The 17,408-nt window shown below is 42.9% G+C and overlaps 1 protein-coding gene across 3 annotated transcripts in view; it reads right to left on the bottom strand.

The window, feature by feature from the left end:
- Nucleotides 1-15,686, bottom strand: part of LYST (lysosomal trafficking regulator) — a 79,412-nt gene extending 63,726 nt beyond the window's left edge. For 2 of the 3 annotated variants that reach the window (XM_082214944.1, XM_082214945.1), the window contains exons 1-6: nucleotides 15,525-15,685; nucleotides 6,394-6,477; nucleotides 5,923-6,121; nucleotides 5,253-5,343; nucleotides 2,104-4,177; nucleotides 836-1,781 (exon numbers count right to left, since the gene is read on the bottom strand). In XM_082214944.1, coding sequence (XP_082071070.1) covers nucleotides 836-1,781; nucleotides 2,104-4,177; nucleotides 5,253-5,343; nucleotides 5,923-6,114 — 3,303 coding nt within the window. In that variant the 5' untranslated portion in view covers nucleotides 6,115-6,121; nucleotides 6,394-6,477; nucleotides 15,525-15,685. Of the gene's footprint in view, nucleotides 1-835; nucleotides 1,782-2,103; nucleotides 4,178-5,252; nucleotides 5,344-5,922; nucleotides 6,122-6,393; nucleotides 6,478-15,524 lie in introns of all 3 variants that reach the window. The other variant, XM_082214946.1, reaches the window with a different exon arrangement.
- Between the last annotated feature and the right edge of the window lie 1,722 nt (nucleotides 15,687-17,408).

Raw genomic sequence — 17,408 nt, 5'->3', positions numbered from 1 at the left:
CTTCTTTGCTCTTTGGGGCTTGGGGGGGGGAAAATATTTTTCTTCCCCCCCCCCCAAAAAAAAATAAGTGCGCCCTATGGGCCGGTGTGCCCTATAGGGCGAAAAATACGGTAAATGAAAAACACACCCAATTACAACACTCAAGGCTTAAAAGCGGCAAGATAATACAAAACAAGAAGAAATGTGTCATGTGAATAAGTCTCAATGCACCTAATCTTTAGGTTACTTTCACTAAATTTTCTCAGGCTGAACACTGCATCCAGATCTCTCTATGGAGATGCGTTTCACACTTTATGCCCAATTACTTTATTCTTATTCCTGCAACAGCTTGTTTTCCTTCAATGGAACCATCCACTGTGTACCATTTAAAATGCTGCAATTTGACTAAATTTAATTGGAAGTTCAGCTTGCCATCTAGAAAGTAAGATGCGACTTTAAAATCCAGAACAGTACGGTGGTGCCTCGCAAGACGAAAAGAATCCGTTCTGTGATTCTTTTCGTCTAGCAGTTTTTTCGTCTTGCGAAGCAAGCCCATTGACGGATTAGCGGATTAGCGCTATTAGCGGCTTATCTGATCAACTGATAAGCGGCTTAGAAAAAGGGGGGGAAGGGGAAAAAACCCGCAGGAACTCGCAAGACATTTTTGTCTTGCGAAGCAAGCCCATAGGAGATTCGTTTTGCGAAGCACCTCCAAAACGGAAAACTCTTTCATCTAGCGAGTTTTCCGTCTTGCGAGGCATTCGTCTTGCGGGGCACCACTGTAGTTGTTTTCCTTCCTACCTCTAAAATGGTTTTTAAATGACAATATGAATGTAATTATTTCATGGCAGGTTACCTGGGGAAGAGACTCCATTTCTGACTTCTGCTGGAAATTATTTGCACTGTGTAAACAAATAGCTAGCAGAGCTTCCAAGAGTCTTATACCCTGGAGTGACCACTCGTTTTCCTGCATGAAAGCTCTTTTCAACGTTGCAGTGCCATCAGCTGAATTTTGTTCCACTCTTGAATGGTCACCGGAAGGGCATTCAGGTTGTCCTACACCGTCAAGATTTTCATCAAGACTATCCTGATCTGACTGCCCTCTCTCATTACTCATTTCAACAGGCTTCTCCTGCTCGCCTTGTTCCTTGGCTCCTTTTTTGGCAAGTTTCTGAATAATCATGGCTATCAATTTATGACATACTTCAAAGCCACCAAGTCTATGGAATTGTCTTTGGAAAACTGAGCTGCACAAATAGATCCAGCGGCACATCGACCAAATGTCTGCTGCCCTATGGATATGTTCCAAAGAAGGCAAAGAGAGACTTTCTGGTGACAGACATGGGAGCCTGTGGCTCAAAGGTTCACTAGCTGTGCTGTCATAACCTGAAGTATCCTCAGAATCATTAGTGGAATCTCGATCAGCCTCTGCTTCCTTACTCACACATAAGAAAGCAACACAGAGAAATATGTTTATCATGTTGACGTGAACATCTTGACTGACTGATTTCTTCTTCTTTGGATAGACTTCTTTGAGCCCAGCATAAAATTTGGTCAGGCTTTGAGGCACATCTGAAGCTACTTGCTGCCTATGAACCAAAGCACCTAATTCTAACGCAGACTTCTTTTGCTCATTGTCTAAGACATCTAAGTCTGGAATCACTTGGTCCGTCTGCTGGTCTCCAAGGCAAAATATTAATGTTTCGAACACTTTCAAAGAATAACTTCTTACAGAGTCCAAGTAATGCAATTCAGTCATTTGATTTATTCCATTGCAGCTTATGAACAACTCTCTTACTATTCTGTGGAGAAAAGCAGAAAACCAATTAGATAGAAAAGGAACCCAAAAAATTAGCATACTGTGGGTTGTATCCGATTGTGTACCTCTGCCAGGGGCAGCTGGTACTGAGGGTCAGTGCCACACACCTGACCTCCTGTCAGCAAACATGATTCTATGATTATTGTGCTTATTGAGAAGGAGGGTGTCAGGGAAGAAAGTGTAGGGAGGTAAGTGCCAATCCAGCAGTCCCACCACTGTTCCTTCACCAAATTCCCTGCTGCCCTGCCTTGTCTGTGAGTCTCTGATCAAGCCCAATTCCCCAACAATTAAGAAAATTAACATACCTGGATTTAAACAGCGCAGGCAGAGTCTGCAAATAGATTTGAAGCACTTCCTGAGGCAAACTCCATTTGTGGTAGCTGCCTGCCTGGCTGATGGCTGTAGTAACGCCTAGTTGTTGAGAGTTATGAGCCAATTCAACACCTCTCTGGAGCACTGGGCTGAATATATAATTGTACAGTTTCCACTGAATGACTTCGTTGCCTTTCTGAATCAAATTGCAAACATGGCTGGCTATCTGCATGCAGCGCAGTTTGTCGTCCTCTTCAAAAACAAGGCTTTGGTACGCCTCCAAGGCATCCCACTTCAACAACATGTCTTCAGACCCTCTGCTAGGCAAAATTCCTTGAAACCTATAGGGAGTTGAAGAACTTGATGGGGAAACGTCAGTGGCATTCCCATGCAAGACATCATCCAGTTCAGCAAGCTGATCACAGTCAATGGTACAAATGTTGCAGGAGGCCTGCGTGAGTTTTTGAGAGACCTGCGCTCCTCCCAGTTGGTCCAATATAAATTTATTAAGGATGCTTAATATATGTGGCTGAAAGTTTTTCAATACTTGTGATCTGAAAGAATGAAGCAAGGGGGTGATTACAGACCTGGGGTCCATGCAACAACATATACCCACATTATGGACACCGGACAAGATCTGAAAACATGTGCTGTTAAGTGAAACCAGTTCCAGCAGCCGCAAACACTGGTGAGCACAGACAGCAACGCAACAGCACCGGTCAGGATAATGAACTTCCCCATCCAGCGTTTCTTCAAATGGGTTCTTGGAGACTTGGTTTTTAAAAGTAGAAACCGGGAGCCCTGAGAGGTCTCTGTGGTGATGCATGAAGTGAGAGTACTCACATCGCCTGTGCCGCTTTCTGGTGCACACAGACTGATGAAGTTGCTCTGACTTCACTTTTTTGATGGTGCTGATTATTTTCATGATGCTGTTAATGAGGGCTGAGAGGTATTCCGATGCTTCTGATTTTATCTCGGTTTCCCTGGCCACCAGCCATTCCATCTGCAGCACAGTGGTTTCAAACAGTCTGAATCCCTGATGCTGGATGAACTCATGAGCGAGATCCATTGCTTGACTGAAATAAATTGGATTGGAGGCAGCACTCTGAAGGCAGCAGATCAGGATCTGCAGAACTCCTTCTATAAACTCCGGCAAAAGAAGGGCTCTGTGGCGGTATCTTGAGATGGCGAGGCTGCCATGAATTCCCTTCTGTAAAGCTCCCTTTTGCCCAGAAGCAAAAGGCTCGTATGTTTTTTCCAGCAAACATTTAGTTTTTAAAGCTGCTCTAAGCAAATCAATTAGATTTTTTCTTAAGTTGCCAGGCATGGTCTCAGCATTGTTGACATCCACAGCCATCAGAGGCAAGACTGTCCTAAAGAGCATCCTCTGAGCCAGGGCAACTGATTCCTCTGCCCAGCTTGAGGAAACGGCTTCATTTTCGGCAGTACTGCTTGCACTGTAGCAGTCTCCAAGTTTGGACAAAAGTTCCGTTAGTGTGCACACCACATTTGCTGCCAGCGCCGACTTGTGATTCACAGAAATATCAAACTTGCATATTTTTTCGAGCAACGATAGTAAGACATGACACAAGTCAAAGGGAGAATTGTCCTGGCAGCTGACAGGTGGTGAAGCTGGCTCCTCTGAAGTCTCAGAACTGATTTTTTTCACTGGAATAACCTGTTCAGAGTCACCTAGATGCTCCCTACTGAGATTACAACTCTGGACTTCTCCAGCTTCTAGAAAGCTGCCTTTCCCTGTAATGTATTGTTCCTTAGGTGGGTTTGTTAGAAAAGGCTGCAGGATTTGGGACCTCCTGTGCTTCATAATCACGGCCGTCTTCTCATCTGAATTGCCTTCTGAATCAGAGGTGGATAGCTGGGATTTCCTTGCATCCCTCACAGAATAGCGATGAGTAGTTTTGCGCTGTCGTCTACTTTTCCGGGAGCTTAATTTTGCAGACAGATGAGGATTTTCTTCTAGATCTTCTTTTTCCTGAGTAGATTTGAGAGAACCTGGAGTTGCCTCTTTGGTCAAGCATATATCAACACAGAAGGGCAGATTAAAATCTGTCGGGAGTCAAAAATTACAGTTAGATGATTTCAACTATGGAGCCTCGGAGCCAGTCTAAACATGATCCAGGAGTATAAAGTTATACATGCAAGTCTTGGGCTCATACGGCCTCAGCAACTACACCAAGAATCTTTAAGATGAACTGAGGCCTACATAGATAAGCAGGTCCCAGTTATGTTTGTGCACCATCACCTAGGTCCTACACAAAGTGGAGAGGATGTACGGAACTCACTCCCAATACACCATTATACAGTTGTACTCTCACATTTGATACGTATACATGCAAATATTTTCAGGTCCTTGAATGTTCTATGTTCCCTGAATCAGTGCCCTAGCTGCAGTGCAGGTTATTCATGCACTTTAAAAAGTGCATACAGGAAGATTTAGGGTTATATCCAATCCTAGCCAAGTGACTTAAGTCCACTTAATCGATTCCAATGTATTGTAAGCAGAATTCCACTTGTGCAGCAGAATTATCCTTCCTCTCCTATGCAGCACCCTATACTCCTATTCAGATCTGCTTTGGAGGGGATATCCAAACCCTCCAGAACAGATTCAGGGCAATGCAGAGGGAAGGAGAAGACCCGCTGCTCTGTTTTGCTCTTACATGGACGTCACTGGATACAACCCATTGATTTCAACTGATCTACTCTGTGACATTGCTCATAAGAGTCTGCAATTATACATAATCTGCAGAAAAATAATAGAAAAATAAACAACTAAGATTTTACCACTTTGCATATGAGATATGGGAAATTCAGGGCAGTTTCCCATTTAAGCATCCTGTTAGTGGAGGGATTTTTGCTTGCACAGTGGGGCATTTCCCACCCCCTCTCCTCCTACTGTGCCTTCCACAAACCTGGCTCCAGGGGGTTGGGAGAACCTGCAAAACATATTTAGGGAGTGTGCAGGCGGAGGAGAGGGGAAGGAAATCCTTGCACTCACAGAATGTTCATGCAGCGCCATGTTGGCTACAACCCTAAAAGACACGACCAAAATTCAGAACAAATATCCAAGTATATATCTTAAATAATGAAGAGGCATTTCTTTGTGAGTGTAAAGAACATGTACCTAATGCCTTTTCTTCTTGTACAGGTATTTTCCATACTAGTGGCAGAAGAGAGAGGAGGAGCGTAAGAAGGTCTTCGCGACAGGTCAGTTCCTGTTTAGGAAACAAAGGTTTGCTTATCTTTACGGAAAGATAGAAACTGTTATCCACCACAGATTCAAAACATTTGGTTTAAAGCTTCTTTGCTTTCATTTTAATACCTTTTCCAAAGCCTCCAACATTTATTTCTGTAGTGTGACACACCAACAGCATGATTTAAGTTTTAAATTCAGCCAAGTGAGAGTCAGGCTTAAAAGGCTGCAAACTAATCTAAGGGCATGTAAGTATTTAGCATATCCTTGTAATAAAACTTTCCAAGCTGAAATAATTCCTCGCTCCTAGAAGAGTATTATTCAACAACAACAACAACAAAAAACAAACCACTTCTGCTGGTTTGGAGCAGCATGGCATGAGGCAAGAACAATTAGAATGCTGGTTTTTATAACTTAACTGCCCATGGCAAGATAAATTCATTTAGAAAGTTAAACTAGCATTTAATCTACACACATGCCAAAACCAACATTGTAACTGAAGGTCTGACATTTTTTAAAAAACAGCTACTTTGCCACTTTGAAATGCAAGATGGGTATCAAGCCAAATCTATTACAGTTGTTATGAAAAAGAAAGTATTACCTGATCAAGTATGGAATTAAGTTTAGTAAGCAAAATGAATCCACGACCTTGGATAAGGTATTGCCCCAGTGCGGCTATGTGTGTTTTTTCCTCTTCCTCCTCCCTGGCCTCCACCCTTTGGTCCACTGCATTGCAAAGCTGGCTGACATCTGACAAAAATTCACGTGCCAGTGAGTTACTATCACTGCTCATGTCTGAGCTATATATTTAAGAGAAAGAGAGAGAGAAAGAAAGAAAGAGAGAGAGAACGTTAAAGAAACAGCTAGCTTGCAGGAGCTGAAACAACACGATTACTACTTTTTGAGGCCACTTAAATCAACCCAGTTTTACTGGATCTCCATACTTAATTTCCAAGAAATTACAATTTATTTGCTACTGATACACTGCCTTGATCTCTGAAATTTTCTAACAATGTGATCTGCCATTGATATGCAGTTGTGGAAATGAATGCTCCCAAAATCCAAGACTCACCAGAGATTAAACTTCCTCTCTCATTTATGATATTTTGTGAAGTGTTAAATAGGTCAATTATTGGTATGCCCTCCTGCAGCAAACCTGCAAAACAAAACAAAGCAAAAATCCAGAAGTTAAAACAAAATGCCTAAGCTCTAAATCCCACTTCAGCCATATAGTTAGCTCTCCTGCTTCCATCTTTCTACCACCTGCATCTGTGTACAGAAGCAAGCAGCACCCAGTGATAGCAAGAATGCTCAGAGTTAGACAGAAAGTTCATCAGAAAGCAATGCAATGTTAAAAGAAAGAAAAGTTAAATGGGATCTTAGACCAGTGAGGAGGAGTTCTTAACTTTCCCAGTGCAATTCCTCCTTGTCATATTTCTTCCCCTTCCATCTCTTGCAAAGTGTTACGGTTGTGGTCATAGGCGTGCACAGCACATTTCATTAGAGTGTGCAATTCAATGAAGAAAGAAGGGGGAAATAAAACAAACAAATAAGGAAGAGGTAAAGATGCAAAATGATTAAAAAGAAAACAATCACAAGAGTGGCCAAGAAGTCCAAACAGGTAACTTTTCCAACAGAGAAAAGACCCATGCCAAGCTAACGAGGCATGGCACTGCAAATCTGGAGGGCCAGGGGTGGGGTGACTCCTTCTCCTCACTTGCACATCACAAGAGAAGCCCCTCATCCCCACAGATCTCCCTCCACCAAAGGTGGCCAGCAGGCTTCAGATGGAGACAGAGCCTTGAGACAGAGACAGATGTGGGCAGAAGGAAAAGTCTGGAATGGATCTGGAGCTTCTGCCAGCTGAAGAGGGAGTCCCTCCTCACTTACTATCATAGCTAGAGCCAATCACCCTACCACTACTTTCAGAGACACAGGCAGAAGTTGATCCATTCCAGAGCCACTCTAGCCTTTTTATTCTGCCTTTGCCTCTCTGTCTGCTTCCCTAGATCCCCGCCACCACCTTTAATGTCTTTTTAAACATTAGGCTGTGCCTGGACACCTCCCCCCCTCCACATGCCTATGGATGTGGCTGAAAGCTTAACTCAGAAAATACTCAGAAAATTCATGAGATTGATAGCTAGTGGCCTGGCTGAGCCAATATATCTAAACCATAATTTAGATTATCACAAATAAAGTTTGATACCCTGGTTTATTTTAAGTAGCTCGAGTAAGAATAGGCTGCAGTTTGGCAGGAAACATGCAACCCGGAGGTTAGCCACAGTTCTTTTGCAACCACCTGGACTTTAGATGATTACCTGAAACAGGCTAATGTGTTTGAAGCTCTACATCATAACACCCAAAGCCAAGCACTTTTCAGATCCATCAACAATAGGCAAGTTAGGCAAATGCTTAACTGTCCCCTGCTGAACTCAATAAGTCTTGGAAGTACGTATTACTAAAACAACATGAGAGCTACTTCTCCCCAGCTCCAAGACATTACTATTATGGCATGAGAAGCATGGAAACCTGTGCATGGGGCCAATCACATCGATTCTTCCTACCAAATAACGACTAATCTGGGAGAGGCGGGCAATCAAGAAGGAAGAAACAAACCAATTTGCTGCACTCTATACCGCCATACATAATTGCAACAACAGCAAAGGAAGACACCATAGCAAAACAACAATCCACCGGAAATGCTTTTTCCTAACCATAAAACATTAATGATTGCTTGACTCCCAAAGGAGTACAGATTTACCATTTTAACATGTTTTAACATGTTTTTTTTCTTCTGCATCTTCATAAGTTAAACCAAGCACACACCTCACAGATACTTGCTTACAGAAGAAGAATGGCTCTCTCCCCACCCCCACCCCCGCACAACCCTTTCCTACATTCTGGGAAAACAAAGTACAGGAGCATTACTGAATATTCACCCTGATTTCTCTGCACAATGATTACATCAAGATTAGATTACATATGGACTTCACTGAGCATTAGTTCAGATTTCTTTCTAGGGTGGTTGTAAGAAAATGAACATCCATCCTGATTTGCTTGCAGGATGTTTGCACATCTTCCCATTAGTCATTTGTTCATCCCATGCTTTTCAATGCATGTCCCCTTAGCTTTCCAAATCAGAAGAAGTCCTGGTGGGTGGGTGTGCGTAGGTGTTTAAGTGGATTTCTAGTGCTAGGATGACAAGAGTGCTTGCATGACCAACTGCTAATCTTCAAAGGGGCTCAAATATATGGTGAGTTCATCTGCCGGGAAGCGTTTCAGCAGAAGAACACATTTCAAGCCACACACAAACACTTTAATGCACCCAAGTCTGACTGAGAAGTATGAGAACAATGCAACACATATGGCTGATTATACTCAGACCTAGTGCTATCACCATACAGAGGCCAAAATACAAGTTTGGGGATGGGTATAAGAATAGATGGCAGTGGGTTGCTTAGTAAATACCAGGAGTGCATATTCCCCGATTCTGGTCTGTCAAGAAATCCTAAAACAATGTAAACACTGTCTTCTCCACACTAAAGCATTACTGTATTTTAAAAGGAAGCTATAAAGGTTTATGCTTTATTTATTTAACACAGAGTGATCCTTCAGCTGGCTCTGCTTGCCTTAGTGTCATTTTAAAAATATGATGGGATACAGAGTCTGGCTCCAACAAGGATTTCAATAGCTGGTTTATGCTCAGCATTCTTTTGAAGGGGAAATAAGTCTATTCTAAGATCTCCAGGCTGGTGGCTCACAAGTCAGAAATATAAACAAACTGCTAATATCCAACATTACACAGTTTACACACCCAAAGTTAATCAAATCACATTAGCCCATGGCAGCAGAAGGCCCACTCAACTTCCATTCAGTTACTTCTTACAGCAACCTCTTGGGAAAATACAAGGATCAACCTTTTTTGAGGGAAAGTTTTTCCCAAATTGGAACCTTCTGCAAATTTATTCATTCACTGAACTGCATCTACTATTCCTCACAGTTTTCACTTGCCTTTCAGTGCAAGGAGCCGTTTATTGCCACGTAAAGGATAGCTTGGGGGAAGAGTGAGGCATAAATAACCATAAACCATAGGTTATTTTAAACTTTAAACCATAGGTTTAAAATATACTTTAGTCTATAATTTTAACTTTTCAAGTCAAGTAACATTTGAATCAGACTGTGGAGAGAGAGAAAGAGCCCATGGAGCTGTGCATTAACAGACCACAAGAGCAACATGAAATTAAGTTATGCCCTATGAAGGAGGGAGGGTGGAAGAGAGAGACAAGACAGACTAGGCGAGGTGGCTCACAACTCAAAAATATACATGACTACTGCTATCCCACATTATACTACTACTATCCAATACCTGAAGATAATAAAAGGAAAGTGTTTATTTGTATTTTACACAGGTTTAAAAATACAGCAGTCCTTCGGCAAGTTTTTTCCATCTACTCCAACATTTCAAAGCAGAACCCATAAAGCAACATTGCTTCCTCCCCAAAGTCCTTTGAAGGGGGAAAATATAATAAAACGAAGTTTTAGATCAAACAGAACTATAACATTTTCATGACTCTTCTTGCCCAGTAGCATCCTTTCAAATACCTTTCAGCCCACCTCTGATCAAATTTGTGGAATTATGCCACTTGAAGACAGACAGCCTATTAAGCAGTTAGATGTCTATCCAGTTAAGCTTATATAGCATATGTCAAACACATTACTTTAGGCTCCATCAGAATATTAGCAGAGTGCCACCAATAGATTTCAAAGCAAAGATCTCCTTCAATACGGTATTGGCCCGAATATAAGTCGCACCTGAATATAAGCTATGGGGAGGGGGGGGAAATATACCCGAATATAAGCCGCTCCCTTAAAATTCCACACACACTCACACCCATTCCGTTTTACTGTATGTCTGTTTCAGCAGCGATATCATAAAAGTCAATTTTTGTAAGGTCGTGAATTTAAACAGCACTTTAACTTTTTACGGTCAAAATTTGGGAAAAAAAAGTGAGGCTTCTATTCAGACCAATACAGTACATGCAGCCAAATGTGTTCTGCATCAGTGAACATTTTCTAAATAAGTCACACTGAAGTAATCTAAACATGATTAAAGGCACAGGAAGATATTAAGGCAGCTCATCTGGACACCAGCCAGTTACAGTCCATTTCTTAGCCCATTCTGGACAGAAAAAGGCTACCCTGTACTAAAAATCAATAAAAGGAAATCTACCAGAATAAGTATTGCTACTTCTATTATTGCTCAAAACAACCCTTAACAACCCTTAACCCCCATCTCCCCTGCTTCAAGGGCTCTCACACAGACAACACACTTGTTTTAATAGGATTATTATTAGTTACTTGAACCTGTTTCACAAGATTGGGTCTCAGCCGAAAAAAGAAGCCTTAAGGATGCAACATATCAGTCCTCCGAGACATGTGAAACCTATATAGGATTTAACTCTATAACAATTCATAATATACGCAATTACAGTCACTTCCTCTGTACCAAGTATAACACCCCTGAGATTATCAAAGGTAACTAATATGTTCCCCATAACCCCAATGAAATGAGAGACTTGAATCACATCTATAACCTCTTGTATCTCACCAGGAGAAACTTGTAACAGTGTAAAACTTGTAATAGTATTTGCCACTTTTTCTTGCGACCCAAATAAGTCTGCAAGCGAGTCCTCCAAAATGTATCAAAATAGTACAGAGAACGGTTTGGCTATGTTCCTTTCAATAACCGGAACAAAAAGCAGCAAACCAAATCATTCAATGCAACTCAGCTATAGTGGGTCCTAACTACATGCAACTAGGAACAATCTTAAATTGGGTTTGCCCCAATCACATTTTCCCAGGGGAATTTGGAGTTTGGTTCTTAGAATAAGAGAAGTATATACAAAGTGGAAGTTGAGACTTTGCTGCAGCTTTTTGCCAAGACGCTTTCCTTCAGGAAGGAAAGACATCCAAGATCAGAACCCAGTTTGGACTGGCAGAGGAGAGTGACTTTGTAAAAGAGACTGTGGTGAGGCTAAATATCTACCCATGTGCCCCTTTTGCTTGGGCCACTAGTCCTCTTTATATGTGAATACGGATAACCCAGGCTTAACCAAAAAGGCTTGCAAGCTATCATGTAGAACTCAGGCTTTGTATGCATGAGGTCCCACTCTAATCCCTGGAATTTTCAGTTAAAGAGCTGCAGGTAGCAAGAATGGGGGGGGGGGGATCTAGAGAGCTGCTGCAGTTAGGCCAGCAATACTGGGCTAAATGGACCAATGGTCTGAGTCAGTATAGGGCAGCTCTGAGATGTTCTGAAGAGGTGGCACCTTCATTCATTGCCACATGACATGTTTATTAGCACTGGATACTATAGATCTGTATTGGACATATATATATATATAATTATATGCTAAAAAATGAATTAAATTTTGTATAATCCTCAGTATGCCTTTTTAAAACAAAATTTAATAACGTTGAACAAGATAGAAACAGCTCTGAATGAACATTCATCAGCTTCAGAGGACAAAGCCATCATACCAACGCCACGGAAATCTCAAGTTTAGTTTTCACACTCCTAAAAATAATCTCAGTGTAGCCTTTCATTAGAAAATGATGTCCTAATACAGTTATGACAAAACTCCTATATTAGCCTCAGAGATGGACATAACCACAATATAACATGAGGTACAAATAGGGCTAAGTCCAGGGATGGGAAACCTGTGGCCCTCCAGATGGAGCTGGACATCCACCACAGCCCCTGCCAGGATGGCCAATGGCCAGGGATGGTGGGAGTTGTAGTCCAGCAACCACACGTTCCCCATCCCTCGTTTACTGCTTATGTTGACATCCAAATATGCGACTGAATGCCTTTTCCCATATAAACCTGGCCAGGTGAGAACCGCAGGGGGAAGACCTGCTGGCAAGTTCATGGGGTTCCAGTGCATGAGAAGGCATTTTCTGTGATGGTCCCCATATTGTGGATTGCTCTCTCCTGCAAAGTGCATCTGGCCAGCCACACATTTTGACCTCGGGTAAAAGCACATACAATGTACTTGCTATAAGTGATGAGGTGAGAGGTTACTTCTTTCATATCCTTATGTAGCTCACCTACCTTCTGCAAGAGGAAATTGGGAGTTTGCATGTACCAAACAAACTATATACAACTTTCAGTTGCACATTTGTGTTTCTCCCTTGTACATTCAACATCAGTAGTTGCTTATTTTGATACCTGACTTCCAGTACCTACACAGCAAAAGTTATTTGACTTGAAACACTAGCATTCCTCCCCCCACCCTATTTAAATATCTTCTTTTTATCATTTACTGTATGGTGGGGCTACTTCGGCGTGTTTTATTTAATTGTTTGCTACATAATGAAATGTACTTCCATTTCATAATTCCTACTAGGCAAAACAGACTCAAATAAAACTTTCTGACAGTAAGAGCTGTTCAACAACGGAACAGATTCCCTCAGGAGGTTGTGGACTCTCCTTTGGAGGTTTTTAAGCAGAGGTTGGCTGGCCATCTGTCATGGATGCTTTAGCTGAGATTCCACAATTGCAGGGGGTTGGACTAGATGACCCCTGGTGTACCTTCCAAGCCTATGATTCTATAAATAAAATGCTACACAGTACTGCGCATTGCCTTTCTACACATGCTATTTAAAGTGTATTTTGACCTTTTCTGTTAAACTGCATTCTGCAACAACTTTAACTTCCAAGTCAGAATCTAGATTTAAAGATCTTTCAAGATTTAAATAGACTAGGATGTAATGGAAACTCCTGAGGTTAGCTTAAAAGTAGCCTTTGAGCTGGTTGTTCAAAGATCTCTACCCAAGATTCTGCAAAAACATTGTGATGGGAAGAATAAACTAGAAACACTAACTTCACCTTAATAGGAGGGGAAATCCATTAACAGTTTATAACGCAAACATTAGGAGGCTTCTCTTTTTTTCCAGCTTAGCTTGTCTGCAGTACAATTAACAATAAAGCAGAATTCTCATCTTTCTCATCCACCATCACTGAGAAGCTAGTTGCCTTTGATGGGACTTAACCAACCAGGGGCCCTTTACCTTTTACATGTGCTAGAACTATAAAGGTACCGGGTACATGTGCTAGAACTCATTAAGGTAAAAATTCTGAATATAACAGAACTATCATTACAGGACTCTGAGTAGTCTTAAACTTACAGCTCATCTTTTGAACAATCCCATTAAAGTTATCCAAGAAAAATTTTACTGCAGAAAGCTGCTAATGTGATTTCAACACTTTATTATAGCCTGTGAGTAGGGACATGTATACTTTTTCATATGCATAACACCTCTATAACAAATAATACATTATGAGAATGTGGTTTCTAGAAGAGACAGCAGTAGGTAATAGGTGCAGAAGAACACATTAAATTTGTATGATGGAAAAGACTGCAATTTAAAACAGCTTGTCAATAGCTTGCAAATTACTGCACAACACAGGAGAAAATTAAACAACAGGGCTTGTCAGTGTGATGCTTTATCAGTTCAAATAATCTCAAAATACTGGATGCGTCTCTTATACAACACCAGATATAATCAAGGTGATCATATGCCTTAATTATTCAAAATCCAGGTTAAAAACAAACTCAAATGTCTGAGGCAGCATGATGCAGGAGATAAAATGTTGGGCTTCGGCCTAAGAAAATAGCTTAGAATCCCTACTCAGCCTTACACAAGTCACTACCTTTCAACCTAACCTACCTCACGAAGTTATGATAAAAATAAAAGACACCCTCGTAGTTCAAATGTGTTAAGTCTGGCCCCAGAGCTCAGCATACAAGTTTTGTAAGATTAAGGTCCCATAGGTTTCCTTCAGGAAGCACCACCTTAACCTGCAGCAGACTGAATCAAACTTGGGTCTGAGGAGGCAAGTGTCAGCCCACACCAATTCATTGCAGGCAACTGGCCCCTGCTCATATTGGACTGACAGTGCTGACAGACAATTCTGTAGTGCTGAAGACTAGACCTCGAAGCTGCATATGAGGCTCCCATGGTCCTAATCCTTACTATTTTCTTTGACCTATCTGTGGCAGAAAGCCAAAGCAAATTTACCCAGTAGGAACCACTAGTTCACACTAGTTCACTGGGGTGGGGTGTGTGTTTTCCTAAGTGCCTGAGGAGACCAAAGTAAAAATGTAGCATGGAGGCTAAGAAAACTGACAGTGACAATAAAAAAACAAAACATTTTTGAGCAGTTGTCCAAAAATAAAAGTTCAAGGAACAGCTGCATTTCTGACAAAAGGCTTCCAGTGAAGCTTGTTTACTATCATGAAGTCCTCTCCCACACTTGGTAGCTGGATTCTGCTGCCTGGTTAATGAGACTCAGGCACTGTTTCCCCTCTGCACGCAACTTGGGCGCTGCTAAGGCTAATTACTATCAGTGCCGTCCCTCCAGCTCCTGCCGTCTGATGCCGAGAGACAGACGCGGGGGAGTTGATGCCAGCCTAGAGTATCAGCCGCCTAGCAAGGACCCCGTATCTCAAGGCTAGTAATGTTCCAGAGAGACAGCAGCGACCACAGGATCAAGAGGTGGAGGGTTGGGGCGGGAGAGAAACTCCTTCTACGTAAATGCAAACGCGATCGATGCGGTACGTCGTCCATGCAAAAATTCAAAAGCCCCAAAACGAAAGTTACCACTGGCCACATCGAAACATGCCCTCAGCCACAAAGGAAACCTATTGTCCGAAGAGATGCATTAAAATAGAAGGGAACCCATCAGATACCTGGCGGGCAGGACTTTCTTTAAGGAAGGAAAAAGAGAAGCTCTTGACTAAGATAAGCAACATTTGGCAACCTTGCACCGCTCCCCCCGCCCCGTCCATTGCAACAGCCGGACTGGAGTATCCCTGCAATGGAGGAAGGGTGCGTGTGTGTGTGTTTGGGGGGGAATTGGCATCCTCCCACCAAGTCATGGGCTGTGCCCCCCCGCAAGAAGCGCACCAGTGGAGAGGGTGAAGGGGAAGGGTGTGGGTAGAGAGTAAAGGGCTGCCTTGAAACAAAGCGATCGGAGAGCGGGCAGGGAAGGAGCAGGAAGCGTGGCGGCGGCGGAGCAGCCATCCCTGCCCGTGCCACCAGCGACATTCGCGGGTGCCTCCCCTTCCCCTCCTCGCTGGGCCCCGCACAGCCGCCGCAGCTGCTTCCGAGCACCTGCACTTCCTTCTCAAGCCTTACCTGTTCTTGCCGCCTCGCCCAGCCCGGCCTTCCGCCAGCCCCGCTCTTAGCCCGTTGGCGGCGGCGGTGGCGGCGGCCGAGCACTGCTGCTCATGGCAAGAGAGCAATCCTGCCGCCTCCAGCCCTCCCTTCCTTGGCACTTCAAGTCGCCAAGGAAACCCGAGAGCCCGCCCCCTCCAGCCGCTGCTGCTGCAGAAGAAGAAGCAACGCGAACCCAAAACCACCGATTAAGCCGCGCAGGCTCACTCCGCAAACCTGCCCCTGGGATTTTTTTTTAAAATCACGTGCAACCCAAGGACCAATGGGAACAGCAGCTCCGAACCTTGACCTGTGTGAAGGGAAACCCTTTTATTATGCAGCAGTAGCTGGAAATCCGCGTTCTGTCATCTCGCGCTGCTCCGAGCGCTAATCTCCGGGCTCCAGCCTTTGACTTCAGCGTTCCTGGTGTCTTTTCTTCTTCTGACCCAATTGCACCGGCCTGGCTTTCTCCCCTTACAAGCCATTATATACCTGCATCCTTCTCGCTTAACTTCAGCACTGCTCGTCTATGTCTTTCTTTCCTCTCCTGAAGAGGGATGAAGTGGACTCTAGTTCAGAAGAACTTGTTTCATTTATTATTATTATTATTATTATTATTATTATTATTATTATTAGTGTGTTAGGCACCACATGGCTCTTTGTTGTTATTGCTGCACACAATAACACGGCTGTACCTCTCTGGAAGTTGTTTCCTTGTTTTTGACCAGAACAAATAGTGACCATTCAATATTCATTCGTTCGTTCCACTCCTTTCCTCTGCTACTTCCTGTCTTTTACATCTCTAGTCCCATTACAGTTGCATTTCCCTGGACCTGCCTGAAAGCCCCCGTTCCTTATTGGCAGTTCTTGTTTGCAAATGAACTAGCATCCTCTAGAATGCTTTAGAATCTAAACTTAGGACTTGTTTTGATTATACAGGGTCTAACCAGGGTCTAATGTGTACTGCATTCACATTGTGAAGGCAGCTAGTTGGGAGGCCTTACTTAGTGACTGGTGATGGTGTACAGACAGGAGTGTCAGCACTTCCCTTTAGGAAACCTAACAGCAATAAACAGGTAGCTGTTCATCCCCAGAAACAATCTCATAGTGCTTTATTATTGGGCACCAGTGAGGTAAGGAATGACCAAGATTCACATGGTGGCAGGTGTGGTAAAGAACAGGTCTGTACAGTGCACTTGTCATAAGAATTTATATCCCATTGTGAGTTTCCTATGCTCTTAAGCAGCTAGCTGACTCATGTGGTAAACTGATCATGTGAGTTGGGGCATCACACAAAAACTTCTGCTACCCTACCAGGAGTAAGGTTCATTGACATGTGGAGAAGCTCACATGGGTCTCACATTGTCTGCTACTAAACAGTGGGAAACATGTCATAATGTGTGTGTGAATCCTGTTGATGAACATAGCATGGAAGGTTGGTGGTTCAAATCCCTGTGACAGGGTGAGCTCCTGTTGCTCAGTCCCAGCTTCTGCCAGCCTAGCAGTTCGAAAGCACATCAAAAAGTGCAAGTAGATAAATAGGTACTCCTGCGGTGGGAAGGTAAATGGCGTTTCCACACACTCTGGCACTCGTCATGGTCCTCCATGCGCCAGTAGCGGTTTAGTCATGCTGGTCACATTACCTGGAAAGCTGTCTGTGGACAAACACCGGCTCCCTTGGCCTGAAAGCAAGATGAGCACTGCAACCCCAGTCACTTTTGACTGGACTTAACCATCCAGGGGTCCTTTGCCTTTTTTACTTTTACCTATGCATATTTAACTTAGCAATCCTACTGAAAACAATGAAACTTACTTCTAAATTGATCTATATAGGATTGCACTTTCTTATTAATTTGTTAATGTTTT

Source organism: Podarcis vaucheri, assembly GCF_965113315.1.
Source record: "Podarcis vaucheri genome assembly, chromosome: 3".
NCBI classification, from domain to species: domain Eukaryota; kingdom Metazoa; phylum Chordata; class Lepidosauria; order Squamata; family Lacertidae; genus Podarcis; species Podarcis vaucheri.
Note: the sequence above shows the minus strand (reverse complement) of the source record. Positions and strands in the feature narration are given on the sequence as shown.